Raw genomic sequence first — 21270 nt, forward strand, 5'->3', positions numbered from 1 at the left:
GCATACAAAAGTAGTAGGGCAGCAAGGACGCCAGCACATTTTGTTCGTGTGGGCTACCTACATCAGGGGCAGGTATGCACTTAGGGCAAACCTATTGACTGGTACTTAACCTATTGTTCTCCTTTGATTGACATATTGTGAGTAATTATGTGGGCTTCAAACTGCTGCAACCACTCAAGCCATTCCTCTTCTTGTTCATAAAACTGGCGAAAAGGCTGTATAGCACTTGGAGCTGCTGTAGATGTAGTTTGTTGTTCTATTGGGCATGCAGCATTGGCCAGTAGCTGCTTCACCAGGGTTGATGTTTGTTGAGTCTGACACTGAAACCTCTGCATTAGCTGTGTTGCATTTGTCACTTGCAGCTGAGGCGCCTGTGCAGGGGGTGAGTGATGTGTGATGTACGTACCAGAAGATACAAAGGCAACCAATAAAAATAAGTACAAAAACAAAGAAAATTTCTGCAACGCCTACCTGAAATTATTGATTAGCAAAAACACGATGAGATACTGTTAAAGCAAGTAAACACAACCCTGCAAAGAAAAGACAATGGAAACAGAAAAGCCCAAAACAGAAAAGCCCATGAGCAAAAACAGGCTGTCGCTGTGGGATCCGTTGACCTTCTCATCACCAATGTTGTAGCCAGCCCACTCGTCAAATATGGGGTACCTAGGAAACCTGCTTTCTTAGGTCACTAGACAACAATTAAAGGCAAATCGCATTAATGAATTTTATTACAAAAAAATTATCACAATACTTAACTTTGTGAGATACAGATGTGTTGCAAGTAAAGGGCGACAGACAAACAAGAAATCCCTTCAGTGTATATGATTCTTAATACAAGAGGAGTAATAATGTTCCTAAATCGCTGCTATACAAGTGCCTATTCTTGATGCCGCCGTGGAAGTCGGTGAACTGCTAGTCTTCAACTGGGCTGCGGCCAAGTGTTGTGCACATGTCTTCATCATGTCAAGGGCACTGCCGTCGAGTTGTCGTCCTAATTTTATATCAGAAGTGGTGCTGGGTTTTCGAGAGGTGGGGAGGGTGCGTGGGTGACATGGAAAACCACTTAAGCGAACAATATGGATTATCCCCAATGGGTTATAATGCTCTTAGCAGAACAGTAAGTTAAGGACATGTCAATCAAAGGAGAACAATAGGTTTGCCCCTGAAGGTATGCTTGCCCCTGAATGTAGGCAACCTGCACTAACTGCACTGATGTCCTTGTTGCCCTACTACTTCCTCTCTGTATAAATGATTTTGGGTCCCATCCGAACCGGGCGACTTATTTGTTTTCAACTCATGCAGTTGCTTCTCAACGCCAGTGTACCTATTAGGCTCCATTAGGCTATTACTTTGCCCTCCATATTTACGTCTGTGTGACGGTCAAACGACTGTATGTTTGTATGATCCTCCTGCAGAAATTATTTTTAAACCTGAAGTTTGAAGCTCAGGTTACCATTTGCTGTCTTCTATTGCCACACCAGACTGGTCAACAAATGACTGGATATAAGCCTCCGTCCTGCTTGGTGATTTTATGTAGAACCAGAATTTTCTGAGGTTCTCAGAGAGACCTTTTTCTAAGGTATGGTAGTGCTAATTGTTGTATGTTTCGCTCATCGCTCTTTTCACAGGTGCATGAATATCTATTAACTTTTGTCTGTCGTCGTTTACTCATTCTTTTTTTACCAAGAGTGCAAAAGTCTCTCCTTTCTCAGCATTTTCCGAATTTGATTATTAAACCATGGAGGGTCTTTAACGCTCCTCAATCCGCCTACTTGGCACATACAAGGTATGATTGACGATCAGTTTTATAATTTGCCCGTAGTTTCTCTAAATCCGTCGTATTGGATCTACATACTATAGATTCACTGTGTAAGTGAGATACTAAAAACTACCTGTTTGCTTTTTCTAGCAGTAATAGTCTCCTAGTCCTGTTAAAGGATTTGTTAAATATAGTAAGCTTTGTCACTATGATGACATCATGATCACTAATCCCTGTCTCTGTACCGACGCTGCCGATAAGGTCAGGCCCATTAGTAGCTACAAGATCTAAAATATTTCCATTATATATGGACTGTTGCACTAGCTGTTCAACATAGTTTTTGGAAAATGTATTCAAAAGTACTTCACAAGACTGCCTGTCTGTACCAACTGCTACTAATCCGTAGAATTCCCAGACTATACTCTGTAGGTTAAAATCACATCCACTTAATATTGCAATACATTCTGTTCTTAATGTCAATATCCGTAGCTGCTTTGGGCTTATCATTTAGTGTTCGCACAATACATTTTATTTTAGTTATTCTATGGGTATATACCATCTCCTAACTTCGATAGTTTTCTACATACATTTTGACTCGGTAATTAGATATATTTTGGATTTTAGTGGAAAAATATTCATCAAATTTGATTTTAATTGTCTCAAACATGCAGCTGAATGCATCATTTGTTGCCAATTACTCAAATATTTTGCGCTAGTCTATAGAAGATAGTCTTGTTGTGAAAACATCAAAACATTTCTCAATACATAATTTGAATGCCAGTTGGTAACATACTGCGTGCTCACTGATTTTGTCCATAGCTTAGTGTTTACAGCACTGTGATTTGCAGGCATAGGATCAACCACATTTACTTTATAGTCCCAGCTATTGAGGTTTGTGACAATTGTATCAAAACAGACCTCACGTCTTGTTTGTAGATAGTCCTTAGTTGCTTACTAAGTTCATAAAAGCTCTGTTTTCTTCATTTTCCTCCCAGATATGAATGCTGAAGTCTCCAAATTAGTCCATTAAATGATACAGACAGTTTTCGAACTGATTGATGAAATTTTCAAAATTGCCATCTGAGGAACGATACATGGAAGAGAATTAAGTGAGCGTCTGCTAGCACAAAACTGTAAGTTTTAGGTTCAAATCTATCCAGAACTATTGAGGTCCACTTCCTTAACATTAAGCTTACTGTAGCGACCCAGCGTGAGTGGGGCAGCTACGGTGAAGTGATGGTGGGGTGGTGGGCTGTTGAGGGCACTGGAGGTGGCCACTGGTAGCTAGGAAAACTTAGGCAAAATCGGCTGCTAGGTATAAAATCTTTATTCAGTCTTATGCTACAATAATCTAAGTGCTGCAAAGCCATGGACCCCCCCTCCCTGCGGGTGTGTGGTCTGCCAGCTGCACCGTCACCTGCAGAAGGTCATGGCACCTGGCTGGGCATGTGATGTTTACATCTTGCTTTGTTGGCACTACTTGGTTCACTCAGCAGCGTGTGCCCCAGTTAGCACTGTGCAGCCATGAACAAGAAGCGCTAGCGAGAGGAACATCTCCCCAAAACATCATAGAGGTCCATTGCTATCAGAAGAGAAGCTCCTCCCAATGTGGATGGATGGCAGTGGTATCACCCTGGCAGTGAACAGCTGCCCTCCAAGGCAGAAGTTAGGCTGCTACTGCAGAGCCTGGAAACAGCTCATCCATTATACTGATCCAAGTCCATGGGTAAGAAATTAACCCTGTGAGCTGGTCTAGTGGAAATGGCCGTCTGGACCAGTGTAAGCTGGTGGAGATTTGTATAGCTGTGGTGTTGTGAAGGATGCTACCAGACTGTGTATAACTGTGCTATAATCAAAGGGTATTTATAGTGGTTAATGGCACGTTTGTTGTGCTGATACATTGCTTCCAGGCAGATACAGATCAATACCTTTGGCCACAAAGGACACTGCTCGCCTCACATAATGCTGCAATACAGCTGATTTTCTCACAGTAACACCTGAAATTAGCGATGGCTTTACATTCCTCCCCTCTTTGGGAAGACCCGGACGCTGGATGTGAACCCACGACTGGTGTATTACAAAAGACTTCACATATGTGCTTACGACATATACCACTTACAGCTTTCCCGTTAACATGAGGCAGCTTGAGTTAGAAGGCTTAGACACCACACATTCTGTGTTGCCGCCTGGAGAATGAGATCCCAAGGCAAGTTTGGTAAGTAATGACACAACCACAAGTAAGCACAGTCGCTTCCAGGCACAACGACAAATGAGAGATGTCTACAAAGGCACGCCCTCAAGAATTCCATACGCCACCGGTGCAGCAAGCTTGCTTACATCAGAGCGTGGTGCCACTCAGCCCCAGTATGCAAACATCACCGAAAACTACAGCATAATCTCAGCAGAGCGAGAGTTGTAGTAGACAGAACTATTTAGCAAAGTTTACATTCAATTGTACTTTGAGAGAAGAGACTATTTACCTTGTACTGTATCAAGTGATATTAATGTTCAGTGACTGTAACAGATACACGTGACATATCCTATGGCTATGGATTGTTACAAAGTTAAATATTTCATCTTCTTCAAGTTATTATAAAGTGGGCTAATATTTTATATGTGTTCTAGTATCAGCTCAGCTTCCTCTAGAAGTAAATCTAAGAACTCAGTACAGTGACGATGAGTGTTTGTTCATCAAGCACAAAAGACTCATCCTACAATTCTTAGCCCACTGGCTCATCCATGCTTCCTTACGTTACTACATAAAATCTCTGCTCTTGTTTCAGTTACCCCATAAACACTAACCCCTCTAAAACATTTAACAACTATTTATTAACAATATCCACTCATTGTACCCTTAAAGCATCTCATACTATAAGCAACATCGCTTATCCCAACATCACTCAGGGCTTCCTGCCATTCAAATTACAAACAATCGGACATTACAATACATTTCTGTTATTATTACATTCAGTTTCTTGCATCGTTCGCACTACCTCATGAACAGGTGGTTAACCACTCCAGTGGTAACTAATGTACTATAGGGCTGCATTTATGAGCTGCTCTCCACATAAGGTAGGCGAACATTGCACAAAACAGAGTCAAAATAAACATGATGGCTATGCCTGTGACACTTGTAGTCGTGATGGTTTGCTGCTTCTCCACCAAATATTGCTGTACATGTGAAAGCATTTGCTCTACTGAAATCTGTCCTTCTTGCATGTCTCTTAGCTGGTTTAAGGGTAGAGTTAGGTTAGGATCTAGGGTTTCATTTAAGTAAGTCCAGTGTCTTACTGGAAGCACCCCTAGTGTCTTCTCTTGTCGGCATCACAGCAGCTGCATAACGTTCAGTTTAGTTTCTCCTGTAACAGAGACTAAAAGATGAAAGATTGGCCCATTAAATTACAGTCTGTCCTGTTAATAATTATTCCACTCCTGTGCAGTTGCAACAATTTAGCTCCCATGAGCCTGCCACGTTTGTGGCAGTTTTCTACTACAACTTTGGTGTCATGTGTAGGATAAACACAGTGCAGACCAGGGTCGCAACTCCAGGATGCCATATGGACAGTCTTGACATTCTGTCCTACCTGAGTGCAACAGAACCTCACACATGCAGTGCCCGTATGCACTGTACTAGTGGAGCAGGTTATAACCTTCTCCCTTTGATAGTGTTGGAGTGTGGTTAGTGTCATCACTGTGTGAGTATCACAATCCTCTGAGAGCAGTAATACTTCCACTGTTTTGATTTGGGCACACTGTCCCAAGGTTCCCCTCCTCAGTGGGTATGGTTGTATAGCAAAACGCCTGAACTGGGCTTGCTGATTGTTACTGGAAATCGAACTGATATGCACAATTGTGCTATATTCAGTTTAATCTCAACCATTGCTCTCAGGTAATTCAGTGGTAGGTTTGATTAGTCTGTTTTGGTGACAAGTTCTAATTCTGGAGGCAACTTCTGGTTCTCTGCAGGCCTACAAAGAACTGATTCTGCAGTAACAGAGCTGGACTCTGCTGTCATCGCACAGCGTGTAAAACTGCTTGCTGCAACTCTGCCCCACAATTTATTGGCTAAAGACTACATCCCTCTCACTACTGCCACTCTCGTACTTAAAATATCCACCCAGGCCTGTGTAACTTATAATTCCCGATTTACAGTATTAGCCATCATACCCTGTTGCTAATCTCCATAGTGCACTTGTACTCGTATTATTCAATACCCATTGTTCCAAACTGGCTAATGGCGTACTGTGCCATTCCATGTTGGCTTTGTTCCTCATCGCCACATTAGTCACTTTATTGTACCATTTAGTCCCTAGACATCACCAAAATCCGCTGTCCCAAATACTGTTTTTAGTATTCTTCCCTCCCTGTGTCCAACCAACCTCTTTTACGTCACTCTATTGTATGTGGTACCACTTCCACTATCTGCTGCATCTGCCCTCGCAATTTTTGATATGATTGGTGCGATGTATCGTACTCACTTCTCATTTAACACGTTTTTCCTTTCTGTCTCTTGCCATAACCCCACAAACACGTCCTCTAACCGTCCCATCTCATTACACGTTTCCCAAGTGTTCAGGGTCAGTTTCGGTGCCCAACTGTGGCTTGTGAGTATCACATCTTCATGTGACACGAAAAATACTCTAGTTTCCATCGGTAGTACCTGCAGGGAACCCACTCCACTCCCAGTGAAGAGATGGAACACCGCCAAGACAAGGACTCCCCTCATCTCTGCATCGACCTGTGGCATCCTGTGACAGAGAATCGTCATCACTCCCCTCCTCCCTTTGAAAAGTCTGCTATCTTGCAGATATAAAAAAGAAAACGCAACCCTAAAATACCTAACTTACATACAAATGAACACAGAGTTAAAACACTACATATAGTATGAGATACAACTCATTCCCCCAATTTTAACAACCATTCGCTACATTAGTCATTTATGCTTCCACATTAACCACTTATCATTTCAATTGTATACATCTTAACATAAAACATAAGCTATTCTCTCCTATTAGTTAGTCTTAATCCATATGAAATATCACATGCAGGTCACAGAAGATTTTTACCCTTCCCCTTCTTCCTACTGCCCATAACTGTAACCTCAGCTGAAGACGACACTTGTGTCAATGCACCTGTAACACATTGAAACACCTTGAGGCACCCAATACGAACAATCATTGTACAAGTCTGTAAATAAGGTTTGATGATAACCAGTTACACTGTTACAATAACATGGCTGATATCTGCTCATTATGCATATTGTATTTCTTCTCTCACATATAAATACACATCTTCTTTCCTTGACTTCTCCAAGTAGTGTTCTGCCATTCCCCTAGTCATTGTTCTAAAACCACCATGTCCCAAAAATAAGTCGTCATGCACTTTCCTCTTTTAGCTCTACTGGCATGACTGCCTTTGGTCCCAAACAAACTACCCATCACATACAGTAATATGTGGCGTCACTGTGTGCAGTTCACATTCTGTATCAGCATGTTGTGCTGTTTGCCAATGAGTAAGACTGTGATCAAGTGTCTGTATCACAACTACCTTTAGACTTAAACCATCCACTTTTGTATGTTTCTTACCAGGTTTGCATAAGCTTGCATTGGGCTTCATATTCGAATTCACTCAACCCCAATGCCTATCTGGTCAATCTACTAGAAGGATCTTTCAGTCCTAACAACCACTTAAAAGCTGCATTGTCAGTTATTACTTTAAACTTATTTTCACACAAATAATAGTAGAAATATGTGATTCCATTCATCTCTTTTTCTTTTGTGGAATAGTTTTTCTCTGCTCTGTTCAATCCCCTAGAGACAAATACTACGAATGCTTCTCTCCATTTACTATTTTACCGAGAACACACTCATAATCCGGAACAAATAGTATTGTACTTTATGTTAACGCCCTCTTTAGCTCCTCAAATATGTGTTGATATTCCTTTGCCCATTTAAACTTTATACCCTTTCTTAACAGTCGCATAAGTGGTCCCTCCACACCAGCAAACCCTTTTATGAGTCTTCTGTAATAATTCACTAAAACCATGAAAGGCTGTAACTCTTTAGTATTACTAGGAATTGGAAATTCCTGTACTGCCTGTACCAATCTGAGATCCATCTTAATTCCTTCACTGCTAATCACATGCCCTAAATATGCTACTACTTCTAAAGTAAAGTGACGTTTTTTCGTGCTCAGTATTCAATGTGCTGCTCCTAACTTTCTAAAAACCTGTTGCAAATGTTGTGTATATTCTGCCATATCCTTTGCGAAAACAGTTGTATCCTCTAGGTATACCATGCACTGACAAGGTTTCAGTCCCTTCAGTTTTCCATCTAGCAAACGCTGAAACGTTGCTGGATCATTATTCAACGCAAGTGGGATCCTATTTTATTGATAGTGGCCCTAGGTGACCGAGGGTGCTGTTTTCAGATGGTCTTCAGAGAATACCTCTGTCTGGTGGTACTCTATCATCAGATCCATGGTAGAGAACGACTTATACTTCCCCAATTTGTCTGTAGCCTCAGTGCTGTTTGGTATTGGATGGATATTGCTAGCGATTTTTCTGATAAGATGTCTGTAATTAAAGCAGCACCTATATCTCTAGTACCACTTTGTGACTGCTTTGATGCAACCACCATGGCTGCCTTCCTATGGACTAGTGCCCCCCTCTATCACTCCATCTGCTAGCTGTTGATTAATATATTTTTCCAACATTGGTTGCAAATAACATGGTCTGCAGTAATGTTTAGAATATACCAGTGATTCATTTCCAGTAGGGATATGATGTAATGTTATAGGCATCAATGATAAAGGCCATCATGGAAAAGCAAATCCTCTAACTCAAACAATAACTTCTCTTTTTCCAGTATGTCCATACATTTAAGAAGCTCTACTTTCTTAAGCAATTTAGTTTTATCGGCAGTTTGCATTTTATCCTGGTGCACACTGACTGAGTCGCTACCCACATCATGCAGAACTTCCAAATTAGATACCAACATTCCTTTTGTCAGCTCTACTCCATGAGTTCCAAAATTATCCAAATTCACAAGTACCACTTTTCCATCCAACCTCTCATGTGTGCATACAATGCTTCTTCTTGCAATGCAACGTGGTGTGTCTAATACATCATTTTCCTGTCAGAGAGCTCACAGTTCGTAGTAATTGATGGAGAGTCATCGAATAAAACAGCAGTGGTTTCTGGTGTTCCACAAGGTAGAGCCTTCTGCTGTTCCTTATCTATAGAAACGACTTAGGAGATAATCTGAGCAGCCGTCTTAGGTTGTTTGCAGATGATGCTGTCGTTTATCGTATAGTAAAGTTATCAGAAGTTCAAAACAAATTGCAGAGCGATTTAGAAAAGATACCTGTATGGTGCAAAAATTGGCAATTGGCCTTAAATAATGAAAAGTGTGAGGTCGTCTACATGACTGCTAAAAGGAATCCGTTAAACTTTGGTTACACGATAGATCAGTCAAATTTAAAGGCTGTAAATTCAACTAACTACCTAGGAATTACAATTACAAACCGCTTATATTGGAAAGAACAGATAGAAAATGTTGTGGGGAAAGCAAGCCGAAGACTTCGTTTTATTTGCAGAACACTTAGAAAATGTAACAAATTTACTACAGGTACTGCCTACACTACACTTGTCCTTCTTCTTTTGGAGTACTGCTGCGTGCTCTGGGATCATTACCATATAAGGACCTTTACATAACACAAAATCTTTCTCCGTGTCACTCTCCATCTCAGCCATACGACTATGGAACGCGCTCCCCTGTGATCTGCGTCTTATCCAGAACCACTCAACATTCAAGAGGGAACTCAAGACTTACATATTAGGGACGGTATAGCCACCATTGTTGTGCCCCTCTCATCTTTTTCTTTCTCCTCTCCATCATAGCTTCGAATTTTACCATTCTATTTCTCTTCCTCTAACCTATCTACCTCTTCTATATCTCTTTCACCCCATTCTATCGTCTTATGTCTCTGCTTGATGAGAATAACTCACAAGCTGCAAGAATATGACGAGAAAATTCCCAACTAGCAATAGGACTGACATTCATAAAAGAAAAATATGTTTACTTTCATATACATAGTCATTATTATTATTATTATTATTATTCTTGATTGTTATAATTATTTTTTGATTGTTATAATTATCATTGTACTACTTTTATAATCTCTATTTTTTTTCTTTAACATTAATACTGTATAACATGTTATATGTCCTTAATGTTCTGTAGAAACTGAAATTTGTTGAATCTGAGTATGCCTGGTTAGGTGTAAGAGAGGGCCTGAAGGCCCTAATCTTGCCAGGTAAAATAAATGCATAAATAAATAAATAAATAAATAAGATTAACGGAGTACATTGAGAAAGTTCAAAGAAGAGCTGCACGTTTTGTATTATCGCAAATTAGGGGAGAGGGTGTAACTGACATGATACAGGATCTGGGGTGGACGTCACTAAAACAAAGGCGTTTTTCGTTGCGGCGGAATCTTTTCACGAAATTTCAATCACCAACTTTCTCCTCTGAATGCGAAAATACTTTGTTGACGCCAATCTACACTGAGAAGAACAAGCATCATAACAAAATAAAGGAAATTAGAGCTCTCATGGAAAGACATAGGTGTTCGTTTTTTTCACGAGCTTTCGAGACTGGAATAATAGAGAAGGTGGTTCTATGAACCGTCTGCCAGGCACTTAAGTGCGTATCCATGTAGATGTAGATGCGAGTGGTTCTACCAAACACAATGCATTAACAGTCCATTGCAGTTCCTCATTGACCCAGAACAACTTCCCAGTACCATGCGGCACAGTAACATGCAAATTAATCCTTAGTGTTCTTGACTGCAGTTCAAGTGGTACATCCCTAAAGACTGAAATGCATCTTGTGATAGTGCTGAACTGACTGGAACACTGTGACTTTAACACTGTCCCTCAAACTTGAACTACATGTCACCTAAGATCGATTTCAGCATGCTGTGTTATCAGAAGTCTAACCAAAGATTATGCAGTAGCTTTCCCTTACATGGGCCATCACTTCTATTCATTGCTAAAACTTGAAAAATCTTCTATTGCTGATCCCAAAGACATCACATCCCAAAGACTTCACACATAAATTACAGTATTGAGGGTTCAGTCGCCTCTGCCCCACGAAGTCCATGCTTACTACTGGCACATACACCACTGTGTCCAATAAAAACTTGTGCTTTCTGCCCTTCACTACTCCCATTATATTACATTTCGTGTTTGTATCTATGCTTATTGTATCGAAATTTATCACAGACTCCACACAGTGGGCCTGGGGTTCCCTCTTGCATTGAGCAGGTGTTCATCCCTTGCTTCCCCTTACCATTCCTACAATCACGCTGGTTGTGTCCAACTACACGATACCTACTACAATGAGGTTGGTGACATTGCACATGTTCTGTCCTCCGACATCTGTGGCATCCAATGTTAGTGAAAAATACTCCTCTTTTATACTGCATTCCAGTTGCTACATCAGTCTCTTCAAACTGTGTGGCTAATCTGACCACAGAATAGAATTCCTTCGCAGTACCTGTTCTCACCCATCGCAACATATGTAGCATCAACACCCTTAAAATGTGTACAATACCCTCTGTTACACTTCCACTTCCACATTATTTGCCTCGTTACTAACCCCTAACTCATATGTCAGTATATTCACCTTACATGTCCTGTCTGCAAAATTCACTACTGACTCATTATGTTTCTTCGACAGAGTACTCAACTGTTTGAAAAAACATTGTGATGTTTTGCTTCTTGTACTTTTGAAGTGAGCGCAGTTTCAGTTCATCAAATACTTATGAGTCTCTTGGTCCTTCTATATATCTGACATACATCATGGCTTTTCCTACCAAATGCAACTTCGCCAGCTGCAGTAACTGACCGAGTGACCATCCTCCAATGCTAGCTACTAATTGCAGATAATTTAAAATAGACATTACATCATCAGTTGACTTCTCACAGAAAGGTGTAATCCAACTGGTGCTGACTGGATCTAGTAAAGGACTCAGTTGCTACGTTGGTTTTAACTGTTCATCCTTAGCTGAAGGCTGTCACACAAGTCTGTATCATATTCTCTCAATTGTGCTTCTTTAATAACTAATGCTTGAACTACTTTCAGGCCAGCGACGCCTCAGGTCTGAGACTCTGTCATTGTGAAACATTAATCTCTAATACACACTAAGTAACACAGAACATTCTTGCAATAGATTATACACAACAAAACAACATTTACATTTTATGTTTTATCATCAATCATCTTGACTCTGTGCACTGACTAGCCACATGTGTGTACTTATGATAATTAACACAAATTACCAGTACAGACTATGTACAGAGTACAGAATGCTCGAGCAAATTACACTGACCATATCTCATTGGTCATAAATAATGCTCCTTTGTAGTTCTGCAGAGCTGAGAGAGATCAATAGGTTTCACTGTCTGTATAAGATTAACTCTCAAATTTCTTTGAACCCCCCCTCCCACTGATACGCCACACCCTCTAAACTCAAAACAGGGAAAACCAAACACAAAAATCATTAGCCTGCTTAGTCCGCTCATTCATCCCATTGTGTAACAAAACTATGTGATGTGATTATGAAGTGGTCAGCTGTGCTGACACCAGCTGCCAGACCAGGTCCACTGACACTAAATACGCCTGACACCAATCTGTAGCGACCTGTGGTGAGTGGAGCCACTATGGTGTAGAGATGGTGGAGTGGTGGGATGTTGGGGCAGTTGTGATGGCCTGTAAAACTGGCCTACAAGATAAAACGTCTTTATTCAGTCTTGTGCTACAACGATCCAAGTGCTGGGATGCCATGGCAATGGCCTCCTGCAGGCACATGGTCTGCCAGCTGTGCTGTCAACTGTAGAAAGCCCTAGAGTCATGCTGAATGTGTGTCATCTGCATCTTATTTTGCTGACTCTGTTTTCTTCATTCAGCAGCTTGTGCTCCAGGTAGCACTATGCAACTGTGAACCAGAAGTGCCAGTGATGTGAACATCTGCCCAGTTTCTTGTGGTGGTACATTGCTACCAGAAGAGCAGCTAGCCCTGGTGCAGGTGGCGTTACCACCCTGGCTCTGAACCACTGACCTCCAAAGCAGAAGTCAGGCTGCTGCTATAGAGCCTGGAGATAGCTCATCCATTGTATTGTATGTTAACCGGGGCCTACAGACGACGGAGAGGCTCCGTCCCCACTGCAGCCACAGTGGCCCACAACCCCACAATGACCACCACAGTCCACTTCACCCCTATGCCGCCCCACACCAAACCACTCTTTCAGGGTTATTGTGCAGTTCTGTCCCTGGTGGACTCCCCAGAGAACGTCTCACACCAGACGAGTGTAACCCCTATGTTTGCGTGGTAGAGTAATGGTGGAGTACGGGTATGTGGAGAATTTTTTTGTGCAGCAATTGCCGACATAGTGTAGCTGAGGTGACATAAGGGAAACCAGCCCGAATTCGCCAAGGTATATGGAAAACCTCCTAAAAACCATACACAGACTGGCTGGCTCACCAGACCTCGACACAAGTCCATCAGGCGGATTCGTGCCGGGGACCAGACGCCCCTTCCCAGTCTGGAAAGCCATGCGTTAGACTGCATGGCTAACCGGGTGGGCTTAGCTCATCCATAGTACTGCTCCAAGCCCACAGATGCAAAAATAACTCCGGGAGCTGGTCTGGTGAAGATGGCTAATCGACCAGTGTTGGCTGCTGGCTGGCCCATAACATGGTGGAGACTTTCGTGAGCTCTGGCGTCATGAAAGGTGCTGCCTGACTATGCATGACCGTTCCAGAATCAAAGGGTGTTTATAGTGGCAAATGGTACTTTTGTTGTGCTGATGTGTTGCTTCCAGGCACTTGCAGATCAACACTTTTGTGCCCCAGTGGTGTGGAACCTCCTCTCAGGACGGTTCGTAGCTGCACTGTGATTCTGCAACGTCGCCAGAGCTGCACTGCTAGGCCTGACTGCCTTGTGGTACTGTAGAAGAACAGGCTCTTTTATGGAATCACATGCCAGCACCTTTGCACCTGCCTGCTCACCTCACATACTGCTGCAATGGAGCCGCTTTTCTCACAGTGAGAACTAGAGACGGTGTTACACTTACTATTTTCATATACAACCGCACCACCGTGAATAACAGTTTCGCTGCAACATTTCCACATAGTCTATACATCAGTAGTATTCTGTGTTTGGTTGGACTTGCCATATACCCAATAAATCAGGTCTCACTCACTTCCTCAACAAAGAATGATAATATATCAAGTTTTGTCCTCAGGTACTGCACAAGTGCACTGCCTATATTAATGTCTGCATTTTTTCAATGTTGTCATTCCTTTATTACTGGAATATTTTTGGTCTTGAGGGTTTATCGCACTGGAATGAAAAATGTGTTACCATAACACTCTTATTGTTCTTTATTTTATCTTTCAGTAGAAATCAGATCAATTTCGAAGCTAATATTCAGTATCTTCATTTTCAATTTTTGAACTTAAAACTGATGCCAGTTGAGAAAGTATTTTGTAGAGAAATTTGTTACATTTCGACTTATAGTGTCACCTCTTACTTTGCTAAGGTGGAATCTAAGATGATGAACCGTATACAAATCAAGATTTTTCTGTTTGTAAAGTGAACCGTATTTGCAAAACCCTAATTGCTATAATTCGATTAACAACTTTGACAAGTCATATGCGTTGGGCGACGTAGACGCAATACGAAGTACTCAGACCAAAGATGTCTTATTTTTCCGTGTTTCGCTGATGAAGTGAGAGCTTGTTTACCAAGTGACAGATAATCAGTGCGGTTATGAAATTGTTTTCGTAGTGTTAATGACGGTGCAAACTGTGAGTTTTGTCTGAAAGTAAAATGCAGAAACAATACATTTTCGACCTGTACCACATTTTCACTTCTTTTGAAAATTTATGCGAGTTTCAAAAGTCCGTGCATGACAGAGAAACACTGACTATTTTGACAAGTCTCTTTAGTCGATGCGAGCCTGCGTTTGTAATGTCATTTATTTCTTCTAGTCGGTAATCCGTACCTTAGACACTCGTGTAAATCGCGTATGACAACATTCTGAAAAATGGAAAAATTTACAGTAGACTTGGACAAAGTTTTGGATGAATTTGAATTCAATGAAGGTAAGCCTTATATGTTGTAAACATATACCCTAGTTATCAGTCATTTACTTCGTGATAAGAATATAACAAATTTCGAACAACAAGCTAAATTACTAGATAGTGAGAGATGCATTGCTAGGTTAAACGATTTAGCAGATGTCACACTGTATTCAAAACACAGTTTTAATTATCGTATAAGGAAACAGCAAGTTACTTTCAGTGTGCGGAATGTAGTGGGATAAACTGAATGACAAGTCATACTAGAGTAATTCTGTGAACTGAATTTGAGAATGATCATTTTTTTGTGTGTATAAACGTGATATTCATATCTATGGTGCTTTTTTCAAATATGTTTGTGACACATGGAGACTGGTCATCTGTGAAGTATTAATGGAAAGAATATATGTGTGTGTTCGGACAATGGCATTATGCATGATCAGCCCCTATGCTTTATGCATTCCAGCATTAATAATCTCCAGTCACTCCATTAAGGTATGATGAACACATGCTCAATGCAACAGAAATGGCTCCTTAAATCCACCAGGGAGAAGAAAATATTGTCTGTCAAGATGTATACAAATTTTACAAAACTGAACAGAAAAATATTACATACAAGTAACTCCAGAACAGATAAAATATTACAACATGTTAATGTTATGTGCCTATTACTTGTAACACTCTCAAGCAGTGGAGAAGGTGGTATATAGAATGAAAGGATCAGCATGCCTTGGGCATGGCAAGACATCCTGTGAAACGTTACTGAATGTCTTCTCTGAAAACTACCTAGAACGGGTAGTTCAGAACCCCTCTCATGATGGAAATCTGTTAGATCCAGTGGCTACAACTAGGTGTGACCTCTATGAGGAAGTCCACATCAAAACTGGTCTCACTGATCACAAGGCAGTTATAGCAACATTGAATACCAAAACACAAACAGCAACTAAAACAAGCAGAAAGATTTATAAGTTCAGAAAACTAGACAGAGAAACAATAGTGTCATAACCCAATGAGGAACTTAAAACTTACAGCACAGTGCAGGAGCATTTACAGCTCAAGTTTAAAAGAATAGTTGACCATGCACTGGCTACATATGCACCCAGTAGGACGATTCACAATTGGTGAGATCTTTCACGGCATACTTTCACTGTAAAGAAACAGACTACTCCATAATAGATATAAAACAAAGCAGCGGGCTATAGGTAGAGAGATCATGAATGAAACACATTTGGCAGTCAGGAGAGCAATGTGTGAGCAATGTGTGTAGCATTCAGTGACTACCGTAGCAAAGAAATTCGGGTCATATGCAAAGTTATCCGATATCCTTGACACCCATTTGTTGTAGAATCTTAGAACATATTCTGAGCTCAACCATAAAGAGGTATTTTGAACATAAAGATCTCCTTCATGCCAAGTAGCACAAATTTCGAAAATGTAGATCATATGAAACCCAACTCGTACTTTTCTAACATGACATTCTGAAAGCTGTGAATCAAGACAGTCGGGTAGAAGCAGTATTTCCTGATTTTCAAAAAAGCATTTAAGTCGGAACCACACCTACGCACATTATCGAAAGCACCATCATATGGTGTATCAGAATGAAACTTGATTGAGGATCCTTGGTAGGGAGGATGCACATGTTATCTTGGATGGAGAGTCATTGATGATGTAGAAGTAACTTCAGGTGTACCGCAGGGAAGTGTGCTGGGCCCTTTGCCATTCATGTTGTATATTAATGATCTGACGGACAATATCAATAGTAACGTCAGACTTTTTGCAGTTGATGCAGTCATCTGCAACAAAGTACAGTCTGAACGAAGCTTTACAAATAGTCAGTCAGACCATAATAGGATTTCAAAGTGGTGCAGTGAATGGCAACTTGCTGTAAATGTTCAGAAATGTAAGATTGTGCATTTCACAAAACAAAAAACATTGTATGCTATGCAGGTGGAATCTGTAAACTCGTACAAGTACTAAGGTAGGGGCATGAAGTGAAACAATCACATTGGCTCAGTTGTGAGTAAAGCAGGTAGCAGTGTTCAGTTTATTGGTAGAATACTAGGGAAATGCAATGGCTCTACAAAGGAGATTGCTTAGAAATCACTTGGGTGACCCACCCTAGAATATTTCTCAAGTATGTGGGACCTGTATCAAATAGAATTAGCAGGGAGTATTGTATGTGTACAGAGAAGGACAGCAGGAGTGTCACTAAGATATTGATGGGACTGAACTAGCAGACTCTTGAAGATTAATGTAAACTGTCCCAAGAAAGTCTATTGTCGATATTTCAAGAACCAGTTTCAAATGATAACTCGGGAAATATACTACAACCCCCCACATATTACTCCAATAGGGATAGTAAGGATAAGATCAGATTAATTACAGCATGGCCAGGGGCATTTAAACTGTCATTTCTCCAACACTCTTATACAGGAATCGAATGGGAAAAAGCCCTGCTAACTGGTACAGTGAGAGATACCCTGAACCATACACTTTACAGTGGTTTGCAGAGTATAGATGTAGATGTGTCTGTAGGTAAATGTGGAGGAGATAATAGCCAGGTTGAGCATTGAACATACAATTCCAAAAAGGGTTTTTATCATCATTAAACTACAAATTCTGCAAGATTCATGTTAGCTATAAAAAAGAACATTTTGTAGCAAGATTTGTCATCAGTTCAAATATTCTTGGAACACCTGTTTGTGCATGTAGTTTTCCTTGTGCGTTGCTTGGGTTTCCAAGAGCTATGAGCTTGTATATATTTTATCAGCTATATTTATGAGACTCATTACGCTGGTCTTCCTGAACTCCTCGCTGACTTGTTGTAGCTGAATGTGAATCTTCATTTTTTACGTCGTGTACAACATTTATTTATAGGCTAGAAGGAGGTGATTTATTAATGGACCCTGTATCTATATTAGTGCTTAACAACTGTGAGTTCTTTCTCTATTCATATTTTTCTGTTACGTTAGTAATATTTTCCTTTTGCGTCATTCTGAAAATTGTTCCAGTGTGTGTCATTATTGAGCATGTTTATTTTGCTACACCGAAACACCAATGTAAAGGGAGAACCAAAACTATTAATATTTTCCCTAAGTTAAGATATATTTCATACATGTTAGAGGTAAATGTACTGTTGGGCCAAAGGTTTGTCAGTGATACTTGACAGGAAAAGAAATGGTTGATTGATTATTGAAGTCCAGACATTTGGATTTCTAGTGTGACACTCGCCACAGTCATAAATAACTTTGGTGTAGGGAACAGTGTGATCCATTGGTATATTATGTGAAGAGGGTGTGTTAGTTGTCAATGTAGGATGCATGTTTTCTTATGGTAAGTCTTATAAAATTTGATAAGTCTAGCTGAAAGAAGCAGCAGATGTGACTGTGTCATGTGCAGAATGAGCTGGGGTGTGGTGGAGCAAAATCACCTTTTCGGATAGCTTACCATGACACTTCATCTTGACAGCTTCTTTCGACAGAGGTGAATCCCCATTTCAAGTGTTTGCTTTGCTCTATTGTCTCAAGGTCACTAGGATATGGCTAGCACTCATCTGTGATAATTAGGAGGCTCAAGAAGTCATCTGGATTGTTGGGACACAACTGCAACAATTCCACATTCGTCTCAGTTCAGCACACTTTTTGAATAGGTGTGAACAGTCACAGAACCTTTGTCATGTTCAAAATGTCGTGCGAGATGTTGAAAACTGATTTTCAGTTTTTGCTTATTGCCTCAGTTGTGATATGCCAGTCTTCAAGCACCAGAATCTTCGCTTCTCTTGTAATTCCCAGTTCTTCACAGAGAGATGGGTGGTCACTTTGTTCATTGCCATTCAGACTTTTTATTGCCATGCTGGTAGTTTCTGAACTTCCTACTCAATATGATGGTGCAGTGTTGCTGCCTTCTCGACATGGATTGTTGCAGTGTTTTTAATCTTCAGATGAAAGAAAAAGTATTACATGTGATATTCTATTTTATAAATAGACAGCACCATTTTTTTTCTGCTCCCCTAGTTGTGAACTACAGTACTGTGACATGGTGGTTTCAATGTGGTTTAACAGGACTGCATGTGTGTACCTGCAAACAGCAAAATTCATTATGTAATCTACCTCTCTCTCTCTCTCTCTCTCTCTCTCTCTCTCTCTCACACACACACACACACACACACACACACACACACACACACACACACACACCTACTGTCTCTGGGGCCCGACTGCTCCTGTATCTGATGTGTGACCAGCATGTGCTGGGTGGTGGGTACATTGGTGGGTTGTAAGATGGAGGTATTGGGTAACACTATGGGGACAGGATAGGGTTACTAGGTGCACTGTCAGGAGACTGTGCTGGGATGAGAGGAAGAAGAGAAGTAGAGAAGGGAAAAGATTAGTGGGTATATTGACAGGATAGGAGTGTGTAATGTTGCAGTGGGAGCACGGAAGGGGGTAGGTAGGTGGAGGTCAGGGACTAGTGAAGGTTAATGCCAGGTAGGTTATAGGAATCAAGGACAGGAAAGCTGGTGTTGGCAGGAAGAATCCAGTTGGCACAGGTTGTGAATCTGTCATTAAAGTGAAGCGCATAGTGTTGTATGACATTTTCATCAGCTAGGTGGTCCAGCAGTCTCTTGGCCACAGTTTGGCAGTGGCCATTCATGCAGAAAGCTTCTTAGTTGTCATTCCCACATTGAAAGTTGGACAGTGGTCACAGCTTAGTTGCTAGAGCACAACACTGCTTTTACAGGTGGTCCTGCCTTTGATGGGATATGAGCCATGAGGCAAGGGGTTAGGAGCAGGGTGGTGTAGGGATGAACAGAGATATTGTGTAGGTTAGGTGGGTGACAGAATAACACTGTGGGAGGGGCGGGGAGGATATTCTGCATTTTAGTGGACGATGGGAGGTAGTCGAAACCCCGGTGGAAAACATTATTCAGTTGCTCCACTCCTCGGTAGTACTGAGTCACGAGTTGAGTGCTGCTTCGTGCCAGCGCGAGTCGAGTGCTTCTTTGTGGCTGGACAGTGACTTTTATCATGCTGTACTCAATGTGCGATACAAAGTTTCTAAATTATGGCGATACCATATAGGGATACAAAGGGCAAGCAGGGCACGGCACAGCTAACTAGCTTTCTTCAAACATTGCAGCATATGGGAGATGGATCTGCATTGACTGCAGCTTTTAATATGTTCCCCTACAACAACAACAACAACAATAATAATAATAATAATAAGATCCATTGTGAAATGTTTGGTACTTTGCATGGATGGGTAAAGAAATCATAAAAATTTTTGAGAATGGAACAATTACAGGGCACATGTATTCATGTCAATTTAACCACAACTCTAAAAATGGTCGAAAAATTTAAGTAATGAAGTTGCTATCCTCATTGTTGCCACCACTAGGTGCATCAAAAAAATGTATTAGAATGAGGTGAACTGCTGGTTTGCTCGTGTCCGAATACATCCAGTTCCTTGGCATCTTTCAGTGTAAGTTCTAGGGATATTACACAACTGTTGGTATTGATAAGCTGATTTTTCTTTGGGCTGTTATACAACTGGCCTTTCTATGCAAACATCACCTATAGATACCTTTTTTTATCTTGGAAAGCCTTACCATAGTGTTGGGAGGCATATATGTGCCCATTTACATAAATGGGGCTTTCAAGCATATCTTCTCATCTTTTTATGAGCCATTTGTGTCCAATATTATTTTAAATAATAAGGAAATTCAGTTGTGCCCCATTAACTCTTCGTCGATCAGCCATCTCAACACTATTTTAACTGAACTATTCCATTCCCTTGTGGCTGGGCTTTAACTTCAGCCTAGTATGCTCCAGCTTATTTGTGATGCTTTTCTTTCCTCACTTCAGTCCATATTTTGTCAGTTTTGGTAGCTGCTCTTTAAGCATCATCTTCAGTGGGAGATATTTCTGGATACCCTTGTGTGTTACTCTCACTTCTTGCATGTCCTTTTCTACTTCAGTGAATCAGGTCTCCTTGATTTTCTTGTTGAGACATTAGTAGAGGGTCAAATTGTTCAGCCTTGTAGGACTCTCACAAGCAATGTGGCTGTAGAAAACAACCCTCCTCCTGTGATTTTTTGTACATGTGTACAGAATTCACAGTTTTCTTTGACTGGACGTAGGATTTTCCTCAAGATCCTTTTCTTATATCTAAGTTCTTGATCAGACTAATTGTATTTATAGTATATTGTTTTTGTATGTGTGTCTATCGACCTGCCAGCGCTTTCGTTCGGTAAGTCACATCATCTTTGTTTTTACATATATTTTTCCCACGTGGAATGTTTCCCTCTATTATATTGTATTTATAGTGAGGTATTCTGTGGCATATTCAGGGTGTCTACAG

At 40.8% G+C, this 21270-nt stretch overlaps 1 protein-coding gene across 1 annotated transcript in view; it reads left to right on the forward strand.

Annotated features, from left to right (window-relative positions):
* The first annotated feature begins 14558 nt into the window (after positions 1-14558).
* Positions 14559-21270, forward strand: part of LOC126248002 (zinc finger FYVE domain-containing protein 9) — a 383986-nt gene continuing 377274 nt past the window's right edge. Inside the window, exon 1 of the mRNA XM_049948584.1 lies at positions 14559-14934. Coding sequence (XP_049804541.1) covers positions 14877-14934 — 58 coding nt within the window. The 5' untranslated portion in view covers positions 14559-14876. The remainder of the gene's footprint in view (positions 14935-21270) is intronic.

This window comes from Schistocerca nitens, chromosome 3 (genome assembly GCF_023898315.1).
Source record: "Schistocerca nitens isolate TAMUIC-IGC-003100 chromosome 3, iqSchNite1.1, whole genome shotgun sequence".
Taxonomy (NCBI): Eukaryota; Metazoa; Arthropoda; class Insecta; order Orthoptera; family Acrididae; genus Schistocerca; species Schistocerca nitens.